We start from the raw sequence: 25,128 nt of genomic DNA, 5'->3' as shown, positions 1-25,128 counted from the left end.
CTTGTGTGCACTTTACTCTATGCTGCTGTAAGCCTGTACATTTCCCCGCTGTGGGACAAATAAAGGATTATCTTATCTTATCTTATCTTATCTTCTGTGTGATGTTGGCAGATTCCCCATCCATACGTGTTCAGAGCCGCAGTACTTGGTACATTTAAAAAAAAAACTTTAATGAAATCCTACATAAAGAGGTATGGTTTACATGTTGTACCACCTTGGGATCTACAAGTGCCTTCATAATTCCAAGTGTTGATTGTAAAAATAAATGTTATTCTGGCCGATGAACTAAAACAGGCAGATTTAAACATAGTTCATAGTTCTGAACATACTGTTTGTTTGTGGATATGATGTAGGCCAATGGCGCCATCTCCTGGAAAGCTCAATGTGACGACACTTTTCTTCACCCAGTGTAGTGGCAGGTGGAGTTTACTGTGTCCTTTAACAGCTGTTGACAGGGTCAGGGTATCAGAGCGTGACAAGTAGCTCACGCCATCATATAGGCCTACACATTTCACACTGAATAGCTCGTTTTAACAGTTTTGCTTCACTTAACGTTAATTTGGGATATTTTTTTTCATCTATTCCAAACCAAGGTGCACTGCAGAAAAAATAAGAAGACATTGCATCTTTAACAAATGCCCACAGAGTGTCTAAAAATGGTTTATTACTTAAGTCACTTCACTGCTGATCTGCTCTTCCATGGATGGTTCTGATGTCACTTCACGTGTTACGTAACATATCAGACCCAAACAGATGGGTCTTTGGAGCGTTAATACACGCATGCTTGGTGTGAATGTTTGGTTGATTATTTATTTCATTGATTTGAGACATTGAGACATCATTTGAGACATTGATCATAGCTATAATAGTTTTTCTGTCTGTACATATAATATTTCAGTTATTGTGGATTTTTTTTTTACTGTTTTTTATTGCTTATTTATAATACTTGTTTTTATTTAATTTAATTTTTATCTTGTTTTACTTTTACTATGTCTCTTGTTTTGCACTATCCTCTATGCTGCTGTAATCATGTAAATGTCTAATAAAGGAGTATCTTATCTTATCTTATCTTATCTTATCTTATCTTATCTTATCTTATCTTATCTTATCTTTTCTGACTTTATTTAAAAAAAAAAATCATGAACAGATAAACAAAGACAATTTTCTAAGTAAGTGCATCATGTTATACTAAAACATCCCATCGTGTTGATAATACACGTGTAGCTTTACCCCTGATGTCTCTCACTGTACGGATCCCCGTGTGGACGCGCAGCAGCAGCGGTGCCTTTAAGAGCCTCTCTGTCTGACAGCATCCTCCTCTGTCACGGACGCGCACTCGGCTGCTCAACATTTGAGAATACAGGTTAGCATTCTGCATCCACATCCTCCTAAAGATACACCATAACGTCACATCATTTACACTCATCGTTATTATTTCTCCACTGGACATTGATGCATTTGCCTGAACGGTCGCCGTAGCGGTCCATCCGATCGTTATTGCTCTTATTCCCTTCCTTCCCGCATCCAAAGACCTGATCAACGCTACAAGATGGCTGAGTTGAATTTGGGAAAGGGGCTGACTGCGGGGAAAGTGGCCAGCAACGTTCAGAAAAAACTAACAAGAGCCCAAGAAAAGGTAAGAGCTGCACACCAACGGGTTAATGGGTGAATGGGGGGTATTATCATCCGGGCCTGCAAGCCACGGAGCAGCAGCGCAACATCCATCCTCCCCCCAAGGCGAAGTGTCGCATCACGACATCATAAGCATAAGTGCAGGGATGCTGACGGCCTATTTTTTGGGGATGGGGATGTCCACTTCAAACACAACGTTACTGTAGTCAATGTCATTCAGCGGGCATGTGCATATTGCTCTTAGATCTAAGCCTGCTCATCATTTAACGGATGACTGGTGTGTTTCTGGCATTATAAATTACAATCTGGCTATTTCAATGAGTGTTTGCCACGTAAAGTGTAACTGCTGAAACACATTGACATTTTGCCAGCACTATGATGATAATTATTACCCATGCAGCAATAGATATAGGTCCAGGCCTAGTCTGCGTTCATGCACCTGCGCGTTATGCTCAGAATAAATGAGAGGGGGCGCTATTTGTCTATCGTAATGCATCATAAACAGTTGAGTTTAGCAGTGACAGGCAGAGAGAAAACAGATTATGGTGCTCCTGTAAGCCCAGCTTGCTTTATGTGTGAATGTCACTGTATTGACACCAAGTCAGCCTAAATGGCTTTATATAGAAATAATGTATTCAATGCATACATGCATTGAATACTGCCAATGTGACTTATCTCTGGTATTTATTTACTTAACATTATATTAAACAGTTATTATTTTATGTGTGTTCCGATTGCTGTCTCTGACATGCCTATATACATTGTGTGATATATTGCTTTTGCAACCAATTCATTGTACCCATGAATGCAGATCAATCATGTTTGATCTCAAACATAGAAGAAAGCAAGAGATCAAGACAATAAAACAGCTGACGTGTCTTTTAGGGGACATGTCCCTAAAACTGTACAAATTCGAACCTAACCTTTGGTATTGTCAGTAATGTTATGATGTGTTTAACGGACAGGTTCTTCAGAAGCTTGGCAAAGCCGATGAGACCAAAGATGTTGCTTTTGAGGAAGGAGTGATCAACTTCAACAAACAATATGTGAGTACAGTCCAATGAATGACACGATGTTGTATGGCAGACTCATATTTCTGATTTGCCCAGAAATCAATAATGCTTGTGACTGATTGTTGCGTACTCAAAACATCTGTCTGTATATCTGTACCCTCTGCATATAAAAAATGTTTTCCTCTGACCTCTGACAGGTTTCCATTTGCTAAGACTGAAATATGTACTTGCTAAACAGGCTGTGAACATTTCCCCTCACACTTGTTAGTTCTGTGTTCTAAGCCCCGTGTTGTGTGTTTCGCCCCTCAGACTGAAGGCAGTAAGCTGCAAAGGGACCTAAGGGCATACCTGGAGGCAGTGAAAGGTGACACATAGATTCCTTTATAGCCTTTATAGATTCACACTTGCACCTACAAAGTTGTACACGTGAACACACAGTTGTGAATGTTTAAATGCACACGATAACCCGCAGGTATCCACTGATGTTCCTCTAATGTAGAATATGTGATTGTCCTCAGCCATGCACGAGTCCTCCAAGAACGTGCAGTCATGTTTGGCTGACATGTATGAACCGGAGTGGTACGGCAAGGACGAAGTGGATTCCGTTGTGGAGGTCAGAAACCCTTTTCATGAATGAGTTTTAAATGCAGAGATTGCCAGCATGTGTGGGGATTTTCAGACAAACTGGTTTCCATATAGAGGTCAGAACCACTTCATTTTATGGTTCATATATTAGGTGATTAGTTGTGTGTGTGTGTGTGTGTGTGTGTGTGTGTGTGTGTGTGTGTGTGTGTGTGTGTGTGTGTGTGTGTGAGTGTGTGTGCTTGGCTCCTGATTAGATAATTCATCACAGCAGCTATTTTTCATAGGGTCTACTAAACTGTGTCCTCTTGGCGGAATTGTCAAAATTATACATTAACATCTCTTGTGAGCGATGTTGATTAGCTTATTGGGATTTCCTCCAACTGTATTAAGTATATGACTCTTATATATCTAAGATATTTTTGGTTTAATGGTTTTTATGTGACAAAACTACTACAAGCTAGCTGAAAAAAAAACTACTGCAATCAGTTAAAAGGGTTTCAGTGTATTTTTTATTTAGATTCAAGATAATGTGCCAATACATAGCTGTGGAGCTACAAGAATTAACTCAAAAGTGGTGGAGAAATGCATCGGGGAAGCAGCATAGGTTGCAATAAAACAAGAATCACAAGCAATTTGTAATATTTAATCTGTAAATTTGATTATGTGTGGTACTGTTATGTTCATCCATCCTGTAGGACTGTGATGTGCTGTGGACCGACTACCACCAAAAGCTGGTCGATCATGCTCTCATCTCCATGGATACTTACCTGGGCCAGTTCCCTGACATCAAGGTAAGCTGTGTGGTCGTAGGAATCCTCCACCTTTTACTGTGATATTACTATAGTATGAATAATCATACTACTGTAAAGCGCGTTTATGTTTAGAAGGTGAAAGATGAGTTCATCCTTGCAAGCGGAGATACTGAATATTACAAATACTCTTTGTCCTTTTTCTGTCCAGGCACGTATTGCTAAGAGGGACAGGAAGCTGGTGGATTATGACAGTGCCAGGCACAACTATGCCACCACACACAAGACCAAGAAAAAGGACGGGGGCATTAAAATTACCAAGGTAAAACACATTCCAAATATTTTGAAACGGCACTCCGATTATGACGTAATTCGCGCCTACATGAATAATGTGTTTTATTTGTTGTTTTCTCACTCTCTCCTCCAGCCCTCCTCTTTGTTGGAGAGGGCCACTCCAGGCTGGGCTCAGGGAATCTTGTCCGCACATAATGTTGCCCAGAGCAGTCTGTCCAGAAACCAGGTACACAAAATGTTTTTGCACTTCCTGTAAGGTCTGTTGACTATAGAACAATGATAAGGAGTATCCTGGTAGCCCCGGGGGTCAAAGACACATGCGATGGAATAAGAATTGTTGCATTTTTCATAGGGTCTGCAAAGCTGTGTCTTCTTGGCAGAATTGTCACAACCATGCATTCACATCTTTTGTAAGAGATGTTGATTAGCACTTGTGGATATATCCTCTGACTGAATTAAGTATATTACTCTTGAAGATACTTTTGGTTTAATGGTTCTTATGTGACAAAACGGCCACAAGCTAGCTGCAAAAGCAAATACTGCAATCAGTTAAAAGGGTTTCAGTCTATTCTTTATTTAGATTCAAGATCATGAGCAAGAATAAAAATGGAAGAATTGTTGCATTTCATCGCTCTCTTTTTCTGCGGATGTCGAACGTGTAACCATTTTGAAGCACAATCATAAGTGTTAGAGGATGTTAGCACTGCATCATGCATCATGCTATTTGTCAACAACGCACGCACACTCACAGACATTCTCTAATGCATTGTGCCAACACATTGTGTGTGTTTGTGTGTTCCAGGCTGAGGATGAGTTGGAGAGAGCCCAGAAGGTGTTTGAGGAGATTAATATTGACTTGCAAGAGGAATTACCTTCACTCTGGAACAGGTGTGTGTGTGTTTGTGAGTGTCTGTAGAAATAATTTCCTGTTGGTGGATGGACGCTGTAATTAAGTTTAACTTACATTTGTGCTACATTGTGTGCCATCACAGGATGTTATATTAAGTCAAGCCAGTTATGCAGTCAATAACGCTCTCTTTCTCTTCTCCGCCCTTTTCAGTCGTGTTGGGTTTTATGTCAGCACCTTCCAGAGTTTGGCTGGTTTTGAGGAGAAGTTTCACAAGGAAATTGGCAGGGTGAGTCTCGTATACAGACCTCTATTAATCCTGAATTTAGATAAAGAGCAGACAAAACAAATCAGGTAACAGTTGATGGAAAATGTAGACAATGCCAGTTTTAACCTCATCAGCAACTGAATAAAAGAAAAACATCTTTCTGCCATTCAGTACTATTTTTGAAACCTGATGCAATGTCAGTTGTAGTTCATTTAATTTATTATTTTTCTGTGTATATCAACAGTAGGACATAAGGGTTTTAGCTGACTGCAGACAAATTGTCCTCTGTATTACTGCCATAGCTTGAGCATTTTAAATACTGTCAATCTGAATTTGGACATGGTGATGGAAAACGAGCCAGCACCAAACACAATGTAATGATTTTTGTCATAGAATGTGCATCGATTGTGACAAAACAATGTAGGATAATGATGATAATGATGATGTAATGCAATTGGTTTTAGTTTTAATATCCAACACCCCTTTTTCCCCCTCTGTAGTTGGATCAGGATTTGTATGACATCTTGGTGAAACTGGAGAGTGAAGACACGCAGCAACCAAGCAGGTTAGTTTTTATACATATTCTTTTAACATCAAAGATACACTTCTCAAAAGTACTGGGATATATTGTTGATATTCCACTCAGGTCAAAATCCAGTAAACTTAATCTAAACAGGCCTGGTCTACACGAAAAACATCTGTGAAATCCTGGGAATCATTTTAAAATGGCTCATAGGTAATCAATCGTTGGTCATTTTAGCCAGCAAAGAAAATAATTTCTATGTTGTATTTCCATTGCACGTTTTGCAAATGTTTGAACCACTTAAGAGCACATAATGTATTGTGCTTGATGAATGTAGTATGCTGCATCAGAATTTGAAATAGCAGTACAATAAGTGGGTATGTAATTTTAATATTTGTTTTCCTTATGAGTTTGCTGCAAGCGGAGAGGAAAAGAAAACACAAAAATATGAAACTCCTCTATTAAAACAAGACTTATATAAAAAATGTTAAGCTACAGGAACAGACAAACAAAATGGCATGCATTAACCTGGAGCCAACCCTGAACCCCCCTTTCAGAAAAACAGGTACCGGCGGCGCCTCATCGTCAGGAACAAATAGGAGGTAACCGGCAGCGACTGTGGTAACCGTGGTGACACAACTCTTGTCTGTCTGTCCAACTGACCTGTCCGTCCAGCTGTCTGTCTGTCAGTCAGTCTGCAGGCTTGGGAGTTTTATGGAAGACGTAGTTCTTGGTTGTGCAAGTGAATTCACCGACACACTGATGAGAGAACTTTGCTCCCAGAGCTGCAGATATATTTAAGAGTTGAGCAAAACTGCATGTTTAGCACTCCACCAGGCAAGACTGTTACCTAACAACATAACCCAAAGCGTGAGGTGCGTAGTGGGATAATGTACATGGATTCACTAGGGGGCCACTAAAAATAAATGAGTTTCTGGGCCCCTATTAGCCCCCTGTTATTTCCCTTCTGTGTGTAATCTATACAGTTTTTCTACCTTAGTTGATTGCTTTAGTGCTCCATAGTCCTGAACAAATTTACAAATACAAAAAGTTTATTAACAAAAACCTGCTGACACACTATAAGCCTCAAGCTTTTGCCCCCCTGCACTTTCAGACTTGGTGATGCAGTGCTTAAGTTTTCAAATATTATCATTTTCCTTCCACTTACACCATCAATGTACAACATTTCCTGGTCCAGCAATAAATGTAAGGTTTTCCGACCCTCAAAATATCTGCAGATTTGGGGGCTGCTTTTGTCGGCTTTAGAAAATCTTCTCTATTATAGCAAATGCCTTTATCACTGCTCGCTTGTGAAGATTTACTGGAGGCACAGACAAAGCCTGCTTGCATGGGATAGAGGGACGATAAAGGAGAGGAATGGAGGGAAGGAAGGCTCACTTTTCTTGCATGACAGTTCTTGGACTCTTGTAGAGCATGCCTCGTAACTTCTCAAGTTGTTTTAGCTTTTAGCTGCACTTTTTAACCTTTGACCTTTCTCTCACCTTGTTTGCCATCCTTGTTACTGTCTCTGTAATCTGTCCGTATCTCTGTTTTGCCCTCCATCTGTCTCTCTCTCTCTCATTCACTCAGTGTGAGTGTGAAAGAAGCCACTAACCACACTCTCAGGCCAGCAGGACCACCGCCAATACCCAAATCTCCATCCAAGGTAAACACACTCCCTCAGGCTGTGTCTTTGTTTAGAGTTTCATCTGCATTATGTCTCCACACAGGTGTGACTTAGAAAAATATTGTTGTTAGCATAATTTAATCAGTTACATCTGTGCTCATCCTGCAATGACAAATGTCTGCTACTTTATCGTCTGAGTTTGATTTCATCATCCATTAACCTGACAGTTACTTTGAAACTTAAAATCTAATTGTGAAAACACAGCTTTGAAACAAATCCATTTGTATTCAGTTTTTTTTAATTGCAGTCTGAAGGCATAATTCTTACATTAATTCACGCCTTTAATTTATATTCAATTGGCTTGAGGCACAACTTTTGTCACAGTGCTTCTTTCTCTGTTCTAGCTGAGGCCTGCAGTGCCTCCTCCACCCAAGGTGACCCCATCTAAAGAGTTGAAAACTGAGAACATCATCAGCCTGTTTGATGCCGCAGCTACCCCTGATATCAACGTCACCTCCCCGACAGAGGTTAGTGAACAGCTGCTATCCATAAAACAGCCACAGCTCTTTGACTTTCCACTCTCCGGCACTGGTCAGAGCCTTTAAATCTTCCTTCGTCTGGCCTGCCCCTCTTCCTACTTCTCTTATACTATTCTACTCTATTCTACTCTATTCTACTCTATTCTACTCTATTCTACTCTATTCGATTCTATTCGATTCTATTCCTTGACCCTCTATTGTGCCCAGCTAGCCAATGAGCCCTCCTATTCCTGTTGTTATCAGTTTGACAGTCCTGCAGTGAGCAGCCTGTTGGACATGGACCTGGACTCTTTCAGTGCAGCAACCAAAGACGCCGAGGTCACACAGGTGGATGATTCACGGCATGAACATATAGAAAGAAATGTCAAGCTTCACAAGATATTTTTATATTTTATTCAGAAAAGCTTTTAATGATATTTGGGGAACGACAACAACAACATTTACAGTCGCCAGTGCAGTGGTTTAAATAAATATATAAAAACAAGATTGATGAGTCTGGATACAAAATAAAAATCGCTTGATAAGCTTGGCATAGTTTGAGGTGTTACCTGCTCTGCTTCTTTCCAGTTTACCTTAACAAGAGGTGTATGATGGCATGATGATCTGTAGAAACCTGCTTCTAGTGACCACTACTTCCTGCTTCAGCACTATCCACAGATCACTCATGGCATGGACTGAAGACTAAAGCCCTGCTCTGCTTTTACTTCTTTCTCTTCAGAACTGTGAAGCAGAATGTAGATGAGATACTCGAATGACATTGAGCTGTTCTTACTTTATCTGAGCATGTTGGCTAACCTCAATCCTGACAGAAACGTCCAGAAACGTCGAGAAAAGACGACGTAGTTTAGATCCGTTGTGTTTTTGGTTTTTTTTGTCTTTAGTGAAGTGAGTCATTACCAATTAGCAGACAATCTACAGCATTACAACTCGTACAGAAAATATAGCCTTTGTTAGTACCCACTAAAATGGTGATTATTCACTGCGGTCCTGTCAAATATTCAATCGTATGTTATCAGGGGCTGTGGGTGACTTCTTTAGTAGAGATGCATCGACAATTTTCAGAATCAAATAAAAATCTGCTTTTCTTATTTTTTTATATGTTTGTCAATAGTTGACATTCGCCTCATTGATAGGATTTTTGCTTCATCATTCGTGTCCAGATACTCTGGTGCAAGTGACATTTTAAACTATCAGGGGGAATTGGGAGGATTCTGAATGAACATATTGAAATCATTTGAGACTGATTGCGAGATTAAAATAATCATTAGAATAAACATTTGTGTTTTGCTGAGCACCTTTCTCCTACATTCCACTCACTCTGTGCAAAAAACTTATGACAGTGTTCACCTCTACAGACTTACATCATTGAGTACTTCAGACTTGTTGCCTGTACTTCTGCTGGGGATCTACTGCTATGAGTTTGTAGGATTAGAGCATGGAACCCGCACTAGAAAGTTCTTATTGAATGTAATGAGCAAAAACAAGAGCTTTGTAAAGAGTTTGGTTCTGTTTCCTCATTCTGTTTCTTCTGTTTTCCACAGCCTGCAGACTGGGACTCATGGGTAAGCATATCATCCTCATCTTAATACGTTATCCGATGTGTAAAAATAATGAATTATCATTATGATCATCATCCTCATCAGAATATTCTTATTTATGTTCACAGCAACCATCAGTTCATTTGTTGTTGTACTTTTACTACTTAAGTACCCATTATACAAGCCCCACTTTCATTATGCTCGCTGTTACGCGACACATGCAGGACATGCTGGGTAGAGACTTCTATAATGGCCATTTCTGCATATAAACAAGCTTTTCCATCAATGGATCTCTTTCATTTGTCTGTCCCAAATCTGTTTGTGCGTTGTCTTTGTGTCTGCAGTGCTTGTTGTGATAACACTAAACACTGAAGAGATTGTTGTACAGCACAAATAGAACTTGGGAATGAGCGTGGGTCAATTCAGTTTCAAATTTACATTTTACACTGGTATATTTATTGAATAAATAAAAATGGTGTATGATATGCAATCCTCTCTTAAGAGGCATCTGTCTGTTCTACAGTACAGGTGCGGTATGCATAGTGTATTGATGATAGACAGAATAGGCTTCAGTAGACCCAAAACCCATAGTGTTGATTGTACGATACAACAACAGATCCATAAAATATAACAAACTTAGATACATTTTATTGACATTGATTTAATCGTAAATGGAAACTAAAAAATCCCATCTTTGTGAAATTATTTCTAACTGAATCCACCACCTTTCTTTGTGTTTCCCCTCCTATCCCTGTATGTTCACATGTTGCCCTGACAGAACATGTAACCTTCACATGTTAGCTCCATGTGACACACAGGGAATAGTTTTGTTCGGAAAGTTGAGTGAAGTTGCTCATGTTTTCAGTGGATTGTTTCATGGAAATGAGACTGGTTAACTAATGAGAGCTAGTGGGCAACTTCACAAAGCCTTGCTTGCAACTTGGCATTCCGACCATTTTACTAACCTTTATGTTCATCCCTATCACTGTAAGAGAGATGTGTCTCAACAGTCATACAGTTCTGCTGTATTAGAGCTTGAGGCAAAACAGTGATAGCTCAGAGAGAAACGACACTTCTCCTCTTACAAAGCTTCCTTCCTCTTTCTTCATCTGAACATAGCCGTCCGAAAATATAAGCTATGCTTGCAAACTACACGCAGAAGATCCAACATCTATTTTCTGATGGGAAAAGGCTGAGTTTTGCGTTTCCGTCTTCTGCTGCCACCCTTCCTTATCTTCATGTGTCTTTTAATTTGATCTGAACCTTCTCTGTAAAGGTTCATCCTTCTACATGAATCTTCTTGGGTCTCATGATGATGATGATGATGATGACTTGCTGCTGAACTCCTCCCATCCCAACCGATGTCCCTGGCATCTTTCATGGCCCGTTTTTACTCATATTTTGCAAAAATCTTCAGCTTTCCCTTAAATACTACAATTTATTTAATCTAAATAGAGATTGATGTTCTCCAAGAACTATCATCCATGTTCAAATCCCTTTTTGTGGTTTGGCAGGTTTTAGCCCTTTTACTAATCGATACAGTGGTGCTTTGGGTGAAATGCCAACACTATGCCAACATGCTCACACTGACAATGCTAACTGATGATTCGCAGGTTTAATGGTTACAATGTTCACTGTCCTGGTTTAGAATGTTAGCTTGCTAAGATTAGCTAATAAGCACTAAACACAAACTATGGTTGAGGCTGATGGGTATGTAACTTTGTAGGTATATAGTCAAAAACCAAAATAAAGATTTGATGATGGCGCTAGAGGAAAAGTCAGAGGATCACAAAAGTTATTACATTTCAGTCTCCATCTGAGAATGGGGAGGGACAATCTAATAGCTGTTGAGGTATTTCACTCAGTACAACTCACACCAAAGCAACCTAGGTAAGAGGAGAAATAAGCAATTTAAATTTTGGGGTGGACTGCATCTTTAAGATTTTATTTTGGACCAAAGTAGCCAGTCAACTGTAATTGCCATCCCTAATCCAAAATGTTTCATTATATAATATGATAAGCAAAATATATAGCAAACACTTTAATGGGCTAAAGCATACAAAACCTGTATGGTCTTTGAATGTTTGAACTCACTTCCTTTTTGAATACCTTATTCTCATAATACAACCCTTATGCACACCACAAGTGCCTCTTCAATATCTCCATCAATTTCCTAATCCCTTGCCCGTCAAAAAAAAAATTGGTTTCCGTACCCCACTGTTTTGTTCATACTTTGGACATATCCCCAAACACCATTTTGTCCATTGTAATGCTGAGCCCTTGAATCTGGCCTTAAATGTATTTTATACCTTGCCTTCTTATCCCTTAAAATTTCCCCAACCATTTGATTTATTAATCCCTTATAATACCCAAAAGGTAAAATATCTCTTTTTACCTCTGACTCCTTGAAACGTGACCCTTGCCCCTCAGCATGAGGACAGTGGTGCCCAGGAAGAGGACACCCAGCCGAACTATGACCCTGTGGCTGCTGCTACAGATGCCTGGGGGGACGATGGTTCACAGCCTATCCGCTATGACCCCATAGCAGCTGCCACAGAAGGCTGGGGAGATGACGGAACCAAACCGGTTCGCTATGACCCTGTGGCTCCGGCTCAGGAGGGAGGGGGGGATGATGAGGGCCAGCAGGTTCTTTACAGTCCCGAGGCTGAGGCCAAGGAGGACTGGGGCGATGACGGGGGACAGCCGGTCACAGAGGTGCCTGCCCCTGAGGTGCTTGCCCCTGAGGTGCCTGTCCCTGAGGTGCCTGTCCCTGAGGTGCCTGTCCCTGAGGTGCCTGCCCCTGAGGTGCCTGTCCCTGAGGATGAAACACCTGCAGCTGAGGCTCCAGCTGAAGTCGCTGAGGAAGAAACCACACCAGCTGCTGCTGCGTTGGATGATGAAGAAGAGGGTCAGGTAACCGAGGAGAGAAAAAAAATGGGAGAGATGCATCTGGACGAGAAATGGCGGATGCATCGATTTTGAGGAGGAGATTTGAGCATGAGGTACTGAGGAGAAACAGATGACAGGGAGATAAATTGTGAATGAAAGATGGAGAAACGGATAAATCTTGAGATGGAAAGATTTAGGATGCATTTGGAACAGCAGCATGGATGCATCAACTGTGACACAAAGGGCAAGTTGGAAATTGATTGCTGAGGGAAAATGTATAGACATCTGCTTCTCAATACACACAACTAATCCTAGTCACTGCTAAACAGAAATCAACGCACATAGTATGCTGTGCAAAAGCTATACCTTTATGGGAACCATGCTTAGTATCTATTCAACATACTTGCTTGAATTAGCCGTGAATTTGCTAACTAGGCTGTGCAGCTTGTCTTCTTGTCTGTCTTTGTCTGTCGGCTCTTCTTTCTTTCATTCTTCCCCCCTCCTTATTTCAATCTTTCATCTGTCTCGTTCTCTGACCTCTATCTGTTTTTCTTCTATGTCTCTCTGCTCCCAGGGTGAGTCTGCAGCAGCTGCTGCAGCACCAGAGGAAGAGGCACCGACAGAGGAGGTACCTGCAAGATGACATGCAATAACTGTTATAATGTGCTTTATTATGCTAAATTTCAGTTATAAATATAATGATGTAATATGGTATTTACAGGATATATACTGTTGTAACATTATATATTGTAATAATATACATATTTGTTATATCAAGAGCTTACACCAGCTCCCTAGATGTTTCATAGTTATGTTTTGGGTGACTATATGGCATCATGTATCTTCTCATTTTCAAGAAATAATCAATCTTATCAACGTTTTGTCTATAATATGTAAAAAAAAAAAAAAAAATAATCATATTTTTTAACAGCATTATCTAAAACCAAGTATCTCTTTTCTTTGGTAAAGAAAAATTTACAGTCTTTTTTAGAAAATTTTGCAGGCAGATTATTGTTAAATCATGTTCTTTGAAATTAGTACTTTCAGGACTTTCAGGAAATAAATGTGTCTGTGTACCTCATGTCATTAAATGGAGCTTCTGTTTTTTGTCAGACGCCTGAAGTAGCAAAAGAATCAACAGAGGTAGCACCAGCGCCCGAAGAAATGCCACCTGGCTTCTTGTTCAAGGTAAAAAAAAAAAAAAAAAAGGGTACAGGATAAAAAAAATGTCAATGGTGCTGAGACTCTACTTCATAACCTGTATATATGAAGGTCATTCATGTTAGTATTTATGTGATATAGCTCCAGGTGATGCATGATTATGCTGCCAACGACACAGACGAACTGGAGATGAAGACTGGTGATGTGGTGCTGGTAATCACCTTTGACAACCCTGACGAACGAACACACACACACACACACACACACACACACACACACACACACACACACACACACACACACACACACACACACACACACACACACACACACACACACACACACTAAGTTATGTTCTGATGTGCCACAGTGACAGTGTCTTTATTTGCATGTCTGTGTTTATAGGATGATGGCTGGCTGATGGGAATGAAGCAGGATGACTGGCTGCAGAATAAAGAAAACGCTGCTAAAGGAGTATTCCCAGAAAACTTCACCCAGAGGCTGTGAAACAGGTGGACAGGACGTCATTCCAGCTCCCTTCTTCATGTCTCTCTTCCTCTTGCCTCAATCCCTACCTTCCCTCTCTTGCCCTGATACTGTATATTTACTAGGACTTTGGCCATAGAAGCAGAGCTGTCACAGCCCTGGCTGAAATCATGCATTTCTAAGGTCTGCGCTAAAACACTGTGCTAAAAGTGGATCTTGGCATTTCGGTGGATTTCTGTCAACATTTACATTTACAGATTTAACCATTTCACAGGTCCCACTCTTTGTTGTCCTGCTTCTCCATACTGAAGGAATTGACAAGAGATTCCTCATCATACAGGATAGATGCAGGAACAGGTGCCTCTGCAATGACTACATTTGCATTGCATTTTAACGTTTTTTCTTAGTCATGTCTCCTCATAAACTTGCCAAGGCACATTCCACCACCATAACAAAAAAAATCAGTTTTGAGACTTGCTGTTCATCTGCAACTGATAGATTGAAAAAGTGAATCATTAAGACAAAATCTTCAACACATACAGTATAGGCCTGAGTCATAAAATCTGTTTTATTAAGGACGGGATGTATTTAGTAAAGCCAGGCTGACAGGAAGGTAGAGAGCCCTCACTGCGTTTAGAAACATTCACCCAGTAGACTAACACTGAAAAAGTAGAACCAACTCCTAGCTGGCAACTTGCGCCCAGTCAATCTGAGAGACGACCTTTGAACACAAGAGGTGCAGAATCAGCACCTAATCAGCCAAACAGAGAGGAAATTGAATTTAATTATTTAATTTTAAAAACAAAAAAAGCAATCTCATCAACAAGTGGTCTTGAACTAACCACTCACTATTGTTGCTGAAGCAGTTTGGCCATCTACTGATGTTCAAGTGGGTTTTTAAAACAAATCTCTATTTTTGTCAATAGTCTGTTTTAGCCACATGTGTAGCCATCAATTGTCGTTGTTTTCCTTGGGCATGCAGGTTTCCTCATTTTCGCCCATTTGTTTATGTGGTGGCTAGCTGGCTGGCTGGAGTGCGTGAGAAAAGCTCAAGCATTATGGTTTTGGTGCCAGTATTTGCTAGTCACTGATTCAAAATGACTCTAATTAGTCCTGGTTCTGCTGCTGATGCTATGCCTGTTGGACACATCCAGACCATCTTTTATTTCTTCTTTTATTACCTACTCGTGCAACATTGAAACATGGGCCTCTGGTTGTTGTATTGGTTTAGGTTCAATAGTGGTATATTAGCATGTACCTCTTGTTAAAAATCCAAATAAATGCAGGTGCATTTAACTGGTCATTTGACACCAACCAAGTTGAAGACAGCAGGAATTCAATATAAAAATGCTTTAAAAATCAAAACAGAAATACTGATTGCAGAGTCCTATAGAGTAGAAAAACACTAGACTGTCTTCTTCTTTGACAGTCAGGTTTTTTATTCCTTGTTGTTTAAATTTGTGTGAAGTTGTGTGGAGTGGGCATGTAAAAATCTTTTCATGGATTTTTTTGTTAGTTTTTTGTTTCAAAAGGGATTCAAAATATGCATTAGCCAGGCTTGCTAAAAAAAAGCTAGCCACCAAAACTACAACAATGAGATGCTGCTACTGGTAGTATAATAGTTAGGCAGTTATGGTTACACCTAAACAAATATATAATAACTGAGCCAGCCTCATTTGTTTATGAAAAATGTGCCGAAAACAATTCCTTCCGTTTGCATAGAGAAGATTTAACTCAAATGCAGATGATCCATAATATGCACCAGAGCAACTTCTTTTATTTTTGTATGCTGCCAAGCAATGATTACATATAGCCTAATGTAACTATGTCGACATATTTGCCAACTTACTGTAGGATGTTATGGAGTGTTTTGTACTTCTGTCAGGTTCACTGCTCTCAACATAGCCGCTTACTGTAGGTAATTCAAACTAGCTCACATTCATTCAGTCACTTACTTCATGATGTTATTAACATGTAATAAGAGTGTGAGAAAATGATTTATGTGCGATTGTATGTGTGCGTGTTTACGGGTTGTTTGGAAACATAAATTCTTTATCTATAGGCTATTGTTATTGGATGATATCCACAACACCTACCAGGGGAAGAGATCGTTTAGTTTTACAGAAAGTTTTATTCTGACTGGACAAAGAGAACTCAAACATATTTGGGTCTTTTTCCACTGGCTGGTATTATGGTTCCAGGTGTTATTGTGCATTTGTTGTGTATAAGTGTAATTTTGCCAAGCTGTGATGACAGATACATATTCTATAAATACATTCATATCTGTATGTGAGTTACTGTGAGCATGCTGATTTCCCATGTGTTGTTGTGTGAACACCCTTAATTTAAGACTATGATACTTGGGTCACTTTTGAGGCAGCTGAAACTATTTTTATTTATTTATTGTTATTTATTTGTTAATCTTAGTAAGAGGTATGATGGGCAGTTATATATATATAAATATAAATGTGTTTTTTTCAGTATGCCCTCCCAAATCAGTCCTGATTATGATTGCTGGTTTTCCATCAGTCTTGCCTCAAAATGTCGCCATGGTATCGTGGTCCAAACAGGCCTAAACATGATTACATGGAGACGGGACACGTAGAGAAAAGCTTCGCACCACCAGACTCAGGTGGACAAAATTGTGTAATGGTTTTCAGTATTTCAACCACTTGAGATGTGCATGATATTTTCATATGTATATAAAAAGCCTCACATGTGAGAACATCACCTGCACATTTTAGTAAACCAATCACTGTCATATCCTTATTTTTAAACATGTCTAACTTGGTGAGTGTTTCATCTGGGTCTGGTTTTTGGGATATTTGTCTCTATGAATAATGATGTCTCCTGTAATGAGCTATGGGATACAACAAAAAAGTTTTTTTCCTGTACCTAACTGACCAATATTAAAGATTCTGTAGAATCTCCTTTTGCTTATTGATTAAGTGTCTTTTTCTATGTGCTAAATTCTGTTCTGTGGATTTTCCTCTCTTGATGCAAATACTGAGGCATCCATCAGGGTGTGCTGTGTTCAAAGACTAACACTATTCTTAAAAAAAAAAAAATAGAAAAAAGCATTCGGGCATCATAAGGAGGAAAGAGGATCAGTTGCTGTGTGTTGCTGTCCGTGGTACTGAAACCAACCAGCAGCCCACCCTTCGACCACAGCTATTCTTTCTCCATTCACAATGTTCCAGCTGTTGGGATGCATCACCATTTACAGTGATCACTCGCTTTATGGCTGTTTATGTTTATATCAATGTTTTTTCTGAATCAAGTAACCCAGGGCCTCTCTATCAAAACAAGCATGGTGTTACTGAGAAGGGACTTACATGGAGTAAAATATATAGTACAGATTAGCAATGATCTTTTCTTAATTTGTTGCAACCAAATAAAACACAGAGCAGTGGGGGTTTTAAAAACAACAACTTTATGTTTCAAATACAAATTGTATGCTCAGAGTTGCCGAAAAATAATAATAGTTTACATTATTTTATTCTAAAAATAGATCTTTAAATAGTCTCTCCAACAATAGCTTAATATACATATGTGACACATATTTATGAGGGCATATAGAATAATGCCTTGGAGTTCCTAGATAGCAAAGTTTGAGTCTTTGTACTCAACAGGTGACAGCTGGAAGAATACTTTGGGCAATGTGAAAAACACGTTTATCCAAATTCATTCAGCCATCTCTCACATCTGCTTCCTATAGTTCTAAAAAAAGAAAATTGTCTGTTTCCCTGTCAATCTAGGTCGCATGTCTTTGGTGAAGTATGGAATACAAAAAAAGACCATACGAAGGAGAGCTACCAAGTAACCTACTATTCGAGATTAAAGAGAGTGATTTAATATGATGCATAGCTGTTGCTTAATACAGTAGTTGAATACAGCCTGAGTGTTGTGTATACCATAAACTAGATACTACTGACCTGAAAATTGAAAACCTGAAACAATGAAAAACATGTCACAAAACAAACACCTTTTAAATAAAATAACTGATAAATATCACGAAGATGAATATATGAACCATATATCAGCTTGAGACAATCATGATGACTGAAAGCGTGTGATTTACTTGGAAAACCACATTGACAGCGTGGCCATTATAACCATTATAGTACTTTAGTATACACACAGTGTCCATCCTCATTCCCTGTTCAATAGTTATCCAACAAAGCCCCAGATGTGAAGCTATATTGCAACACTAGCAAATTGCAACATTGCATTCATTTAATACACAGAACGTCATCCCTAAATTACCATATTATTAAAAAAAAGTAAAGCATTAATGGATGTACTGCAGTGATGACTCTGACATTAAAGTTTATAGTTAATTTGTTGTCTTCCTGTCCTTTTTCCTGCATTCCTTAACTGTATAAATACCTATGTACATAGAGCTTTAAATCACACCTTGTTCAGTCACTAGTTTCGCCATCCATTCCCTTTTTCTACTTCCCTCCAAAAGTGTTTCCTTCATTTGTTCACCTTATCCTTTTATCTGAAGCCTGATGCTCCCAACATGTGTCACAAAAGGTGTCCTCAAATGTTTAAAATTCCTCCAACTGCATCAGTCAGCCCCAGCATAATGTCAAGCTGCACAAATGTTCACACATTATAGTGACTACAGTACGAAGGAATGATGAAACTTGATTAACTTCACTGCCTACCTTGACTATGTTTTTATGAAAGCTATTGTTTTGCATCACATTCCCTGTATTTGATCTCTAAAGGTGCTTTAAGTGGAACATAAAAAATTAAACATGGTAGATATTTATGTCTGTATTTTTTACATTATATTATCTCAAACATTTACTGAAATGTCTTTGATTAACTTCCCAGCCCCCTAAATCTTTTGGAATGAATGAAATTTAAATCGGCTAACTAATCTTCCAAGTCTCTTCTCTTTGTCCCATATGCTTCAAAAAAGAGTTTAATGAAGGACAGAAAATACAGGCAAGTAGGGTGAAAACTAATTTTCACTATAAAATCAAATGTCTATGGTGGTCCCTCAATCTGTGCTTTGGTGCTCCTGAATACAGGTGAGTGAATTAAGTTATCAGTGTGAAACATGTCTCCGTGGCTCCTATCTGTGTCCTTGTTCAATCCCCCAGGGGTGGAAGTGTCCAGCGTCCAACAGCGTTTGCCCCAGCCTCTGTAGAAGCCAAGGTACCAGTGCAGGCCGTCGGTCTGTGGTTCTGAAGGCCCCATCAGGCTGTAGAAGAACCTCAGTGGGGCCAGGACCCAGTGGGCCAAATGGTGATTGTCCACAGCAGCATAGCAGGATGCCAGCACACCGTTCACCACTATGGACCCATGCTGAGTCAGCGGGGCATACAACCCCGTGCTCCCTTGTTCTTCTACAAAGGTCACAACGGAAAGTGATGCCTGTGACCCCACTTTCCCTTGTGATGTCAGAACACACTGTCCTGGCCGGACCTCACTGGCAAAAAGTGTCCTCAGACCTGCTTCCCAGCTTTTGGAGCCCATTAGTGGATCTCCAGCTGTCTCTTTCCACTCTTGCTCGCTCAGCCCACCAGCGCAGTCTGTGACAAATATCAGGTGAGCGGCTGTGAGAGTGATATTAAGTCCTGTGTTGGTGCCAATGGTGTAGAAGATCTTTGTGACGTTGGACTGGTAGTCCAGAAAAGATGTGACCGGGCTGTAGATAAGGGGGCCGTGACCGTCCGTCGTTGAGGAGGCCAAGACATGGTCGCCAGGGTGAAGGTCACGCATCCGTTTAGTAGCCCCGCCTTTGAGGATTACCTGAGCATCGCCAGGGAAACAGCCACCGGTTTTGGCTGCCACAGAATGTTCTGGAGAGATGAAAGTAAGAAAAATATGATTATTTTATTTTATTTAACTTAGTTTTAATTCGGTTTTTTTGCAACATGGAGAGGAATGCAGTTTGAATTTCTCTCAGTAGAGTACAGCGCAGCAGCACTTTGACTTCTACAGTGGCTGCATCTGCAGATTGTTCTAGGTCACTGAGTAATCTATAAAAGAGGAAAGACTTTGACACTGCCTCAAGGACATCTTTATCTCAGTAGATCAGCGGGAGATTGTTGACTTATGTATATAATGTGACTCATGTTCAAACTTTGTCTTTTCCGTCTGCCTCTGCCTCTCTCCCTATTCTTAGAACGCCTTCACACACACACACAGAAACGTTTTTACCAGCCGATTAGGATTTTGAATCCAAACCACACATGGCCATTTGATTTTCTAAACTATATTGGTGATTTCTTTGAAGACTCAATAGGTTTACGTGGCCCTCTTAGCATTCTGCAAAACTAAGGCCTGTCAATGAGACTTGAAATCCATTAAATAGTTACCAGATTGAGTACTTTTTTTTCTTAGGTGGGTAAAATACTTGGTGGTGTCAAAGGAAAGTGTTTTAAAAACAAAAAAGTGGCAAAAAAAAAGCAGCTCTCTTTCTGCTCATTTTATACAATGTTGTTACTGTAGTCCCCTCCAAACTATATTGCTTCTCTACTTAATGTGTCAAATCGAATTTGGCTTTGTGACATCAGTATGACACAAGCAATACAACATTGTTCGAAAAAGCATGTCTGCCTCAGCTCTGTCGGAATATTGTCGGCTATCAAAGCTGTCCAAGATGCCACAGGATGTAGGCCTGCATTTGAGCTTGTTGGAGTATTTCTGAATAAGGTGGCCCTTTAAGAAGCAGTTAGACGAGGTGGCAAGAAGAGGTAGTCAACAAGAGCTAATGGATAACCAGCTGATTGTATCGCCACAGTCAGAGCACGGCCGGGGGTCAGAGAAACAGGAAAGTACACAGACTCAGACCTGGGTCTAGATATTGTTTGGATTACAGCAGAGTTTGTGTTTTAAACTGAGTCACATGACCGGTGTCAACGGTTCCACACAATGAGGGAGCATTGGCACATTGTAATGAGTTTGATTCCTGAAAATGAACTATGCTAACTTGTTAAAAGAGCATGTGGAACTGAACTGGGAAAACCTGGAAGCAAGAACAGAATAGAATATTTGCTAGTACTGAAGAAAAATCAGTTTCAAATAAAGATGCATCACTATAAATGTATGTGTTTGTGTGTGTGTTCATCTGAGTGAGTGTGTGTGTGTGTGTGTGTGTGTGTGTGTGTGTGTGTGTGTGTGTGTGTGTGTGTGTGTGTGTGTGTGTGTGTGTGTGTGTGTGTGTGTGTGTGTGTGTGTGTGTGTGCATGTGTTTCTAGGAGGGTTGTCTTAAAGCAGTCTTAAGGCAGCCAAATATTTGTCCAAGGTGTGTGTGTCTGTAAGCCAGAGGGCTGCAGAGAAGGAGGGCTGTGACCGGGAGGTGATAAGACTTAGATAAGAGATCTGAGAGAAACCTACTGAAGGAAAAGCAACAGCAAAACAAAGGGAGAGTTAATCATCTCACAGCTTACTAACCTCAATGGACTGCTAGAATGTAGTTTGGCATCAAATAACTGGTGGTACCAGACATGGGTAAATGGGTTTCTAAAATGTCTCAAAAGTTAAGTTGGCTTGAGGTGGAATGCAGTCAAGTGTTGTTTGCGTAAGGACCATATCTGATTTGCAATAAAACTGGAAAAAATGAAACGCTTTATCATAGGAATGCAGAAAGGAGAGCCAAATGTGACTTTAAATATAAAGAACAGTATATGATATTCATTGCAAATTAAATATCACTTACACTGGCTCTATCTGCACATCATAGAGCTAAATATTCTATGATCACAAAGAATGATTACTTATGATGTGATTGAGAAGTGAAACTGAACACAGCAAAGAGCACAGGTGCACCTCCCTGCTTTGATTGGCTCCCAATAGGCCATACGCACAAACACACACACAGACTGATGATAGCGGCACGATCAAGGTAAACCATTAGTGAATTACCAACAAAGGCATCAACCTCATTAGTGGTAATGACAGCTGGATGCAAAAAAACATACAAACACACATACAGATAATTGCACTCGCACACGCTGTAGCTCAAAGCCGTCTCTTACCTGACTTGACGCTACAGTGAATGTGGGCTTTGGACTCATAGTAGACCCAGTCAAATCCAGCTTCTACGGCCAGCCGGGCCAACATGGCGTACTTATTTCTGTCCCTATAACAAAAAAATATATATATATATTATTAACTCCACATGATATTCAATCAGAGCTTGACTACGTAGTTTTCCAAACATGCACAGAAGACATATATTATTCCACTGACATCAATACATTTCTTTGTATATTGTATTATACTTCAAATATTGTAATTGTAGAAGGAATTTGTCCAGAGACTCAAACTTGGATTAGAATTTTTTTTCAAATTTGAGTCAGCAAAAAGAATATTGCGGACCAATTGGTTGAATCATTGCATTACTGATAAATTAACTTAATCCAACTTTAGGTCCTGTTAACACCACATGATGTGCTCTATTGCATGCATACCTGTCTGAGGTGGTGATGTCGACAGCACGGCCCTCGTAGTGCAGCGAGTCCTCTGAATGATGTCCATCCTCATCCCAGCCCTCAGTCACTCTCAGCTTGACACCCGGCCACATGTTCATCACTGAGATGGCCAGAGAGTTTAACTTGTCTTTACAACGCTAAGAGAGAGGTACAGGGAGGGAAATAGGCAGGAGTTAGAAAAAACACTACAATTTCAAAATTAAGCTGTCCTAATAATTCTAAATGAGCAGCTGGAGGTAGAGAAAGATGAAATGAAGAGAAGAAACGAGGGACGTTGTGGGAAGAGTTGTGTGTGATGAGTTGTGAGGCATGGTTACAGCCATGTTGTCAACTAAAAGAGTTCAGAGTAAACAAGACACATATGCAATGTGGATAGTGTGTTTGTGGGAGAGTGTTGAGTGGAGCAGATATCCAGAGACATCAGTGTCATTATATAAAGGCGGGGACAGGGAATGTGAGTGTGAATAACGAGAGAAAGAGGAACAGCGTAGAACGAGAGCAAGAGAGTGAATGAAAGGCAAACAACAAATCTCTTTACTAACACACACTCAAAACACATACAAAGAAATGTGAACTACTACAATTGTGTGCGGGGGGGTTTGTCAGGTCAAAGTACACACAACTATCCAGGTCTGCTTGCTTGGGATGATTTCGCAGTTTTCGAGTTACTTGCATAAAAGGCTTGAGGTCAAGATGCCTCTCAGCAGATCTGGAGATCCATTTTCTCTAATCTGATTTAAGGCAATAAATTGTCAATGTGGTCAATATTAATATACATTGCTGCATTAACGGATGAATTAATCAATTACAGCTAGATTATGGTATTTGTTTTTCACAAAATGTCCAAAAAGAGCAGAGATTTGGTAGTAAATCATGAGCCGCTGCTCTTGATTTAACAATAACAAATGGGTAAGAAGTGACTTTGGGGGGGGGACAAATAAACATTAAGACCATGATATGGTGGGTAAATGTATCCTGCATAGGCTTTTGTTTAACGCTCAAATGAGTGGTGATGAGCCTGAAAGGTGTACATAGTAACAATTTGTCAGACTATTAAACTAAATAAGGCTTTAAGTGTGGAAGTGAAGGCGGTTCTTCAAGACAACTCTGCAGCTAAGAATGTCTAGTAGCAAAAAAAAAAAAAAAAAAAAACCAGAGGTGAACCAAAGGGTCGAGTCAATGAAATAAATCATTTTGGTTTAAACATTTAACTGACAGCAAACACTCAGGAGACAATTGGATGCAACTGGGTAGCTAATCTAGTCTGAAGTTATTCAGTTCATTCCACTACATGCTGCAGTCTCTGGATTAATCATTGTAAATTCAGTCGTATTACCATAACCAATGTCATTTATCAGGCATGAGCAAGAGGAACAATGGTCCATATTTGCGCATCAGTGTGAGATGTTCTGCATCCATCATCCATGCCCTCCTCCTTCCTCTCCTCTCCTTACCTGGGTCATCAGCCTGTCTGCGCCCGTGTCCTCCTCATCCTTGAAGATGATATCTGTGTTGTAATTCGGCGTCAGTTCTTTAAAGCGCTCGGAGTTGCGCGTAATTTTGCCCTCGGGTCTCCCGCTGGCCCCCAGGGTCTTCTCGGCGACGTTGGGGCTGAATTGTTTGTAAGCAAGCGGGATGAGCTTCTTCGGGAGCCGCCTCTTGCCGTACCCCTCCCCGGCCCGCAGCCCTCCGAGACAGGTGCGAGGAGGAGGAGGAGGAGGACCATGGCACACAGAGAGGCGGTGAGCAGGAGGAAGGAGATCCGCATCGCCCCTGGGGGGGGGAGGGAGGACTCTCTCCCGGGGAGGGGGGGGAGACGACAGAGAGGTGTCTTCAGTACCTCCCCGGCTCAGTTCCCGACTCCATCGTCCGTGACAGTCGCGGTATCACGTCCGAAAACACCGGATAAAAGAAGCTCACTGCGGCAGCTCCACGCACCATGAGGACACACACACAAAAAAAAAGTTTTTTTAGCAGCTTCCCCAAAAAAAAAAAAAAAAAAAAAAAAAAAAAAAAAAAAAAAAAAAAAAAAAAAAAAAAAAAAAAGAAAGAAAGGAGCTCTAAATTGAGAAACTTCGCTCCCCTCCGCCTTACAGAATCAACAGTAAGTGTGCAGGCTGTAAAGTCCGTGTATTTAAACAAACAGGTTCAAAGTCGATTTTGGTGGGTGAGAGAGTTAAAGAGAGAGAGAGGGAGAGCGGTTACTGATATCCAAGTTGCAGTGTTGTGGTTTCTCTCCCTCTCTTTTTTCCCTCTGCTCTGGGAGTCTGTCACAACATCAGCCACTCTCGCCCGCTGCTCGCTCGGTGCCCGGTCTGCATTCAAAGCTTCTTCTCTCCATATGCGGCCGGCGTGCAACGAGCTGCAGCTTTCCAGTTGGATTGAAGGGATCTGAGTGATCCAAAACGATCTGTTGCCACTTCAGACCGCACCCTGCCAGTCCTGCCCTCTCTCTCTCTCTCCTCTCTCCTTTCTCCTCTCTCCCTCTCTCCCTCTCTCCCTCTGTCCCCACTCTGCCACC

At 40.4% G+C, this 25,128-nt stretch overlaps 1 protein-coding gene and 1 pseudogene across 1 annotated transcript; one reads left to right on the top strand and one right to left on the bottom strand.

Moving 5' to 3' along the window:
* The first annotated feature begins 1,549 nt into the window (after positions 1–1,549).
* LOC129104658 (myc box-dependent-interacting protein 1) lies at positions 1,550–14,172 on the top strand. The gene is made up of 20 exons (XM_054615446.1): positions 1,550–1,636; positions 2,598–2,678; positions 2,955–3,009; positions 3,164–3,258; positions 3,926–4,021; positions 4,191–4,301; positions 4,407–4,499; positions 5,076–5,161; positions 5,334–5,409; positions 5,889–5,941; positions 6,469–6,513; positions 7,508–7,577; positions 7,943–8,065; positions 9,619–9,639; positions 12,046–12,345; positions 12,436–12,528; positions 13,079–13,132; positions 13,618–13,692; positions 13,807–13,906; positions 14,069–14,172. The coding sequence occupies exons 1-20, from the start codon at positions 1,550–1,552 to the stop codon at positions 14,170–14,172; spliced, it is 1,818 nt and encodes a 605-aa protein (XP_054471421.1).
* Positions 14,173–19,154: 4,982 nt separating this feature from the next.
* On the bottom strand, positions 19,155–24,375 carry LOC129104433 (indian hedgehog B protein-like; annotated as a pseudogene).
* Between the last annotated feature and the right edge of the window lie 753 nt (positions 24,376–25,128).

Source organism: Anoplopoma fimbria, chromosome 16, assembly GCF_027596085.1.
Source record: "Anoplopoma fimbria isolate UVic2021 breed Golden Eagle Sablefish chromosome 16, Afim_UVic_2022, whole genome shotgun sequence".
Lineage (NCBI taxonomy): Eukaryota > Metazoa > Chordata > Actinopteri > Perciformes > Anoplopomatidae > Anoplopoma > Anoplopoma fimbria.
This window is presented reverse-complemented; position numbering and strand designations above follow the sequence as displayed.

Bases quoted from the DNA above. Each gene is read 5' to 3' on its own strand.
- LOC129104658 (XM_054615446.1), top strand. From the start codon at position 1,550: ATGGCTGAGTTGAATTTGGGAAAGGGGCTGACTGCGGGGAAAGTGGCC. The intron at 2,679-2,954 runs GTGAGTACAGTC...TTCGCCCCTCAG, and splicing joins TCAACTTCAACAAACAATAT to ACTGAAGGCAGTAAGCTGCA. The intron at 7,578-7,942 runs GTAAACACACTC...TCTCTGTTCTAG, and splicing joins TACCCAAATCTCCATCCAAG to CTGAGGCCTGCAGTGCCTCC.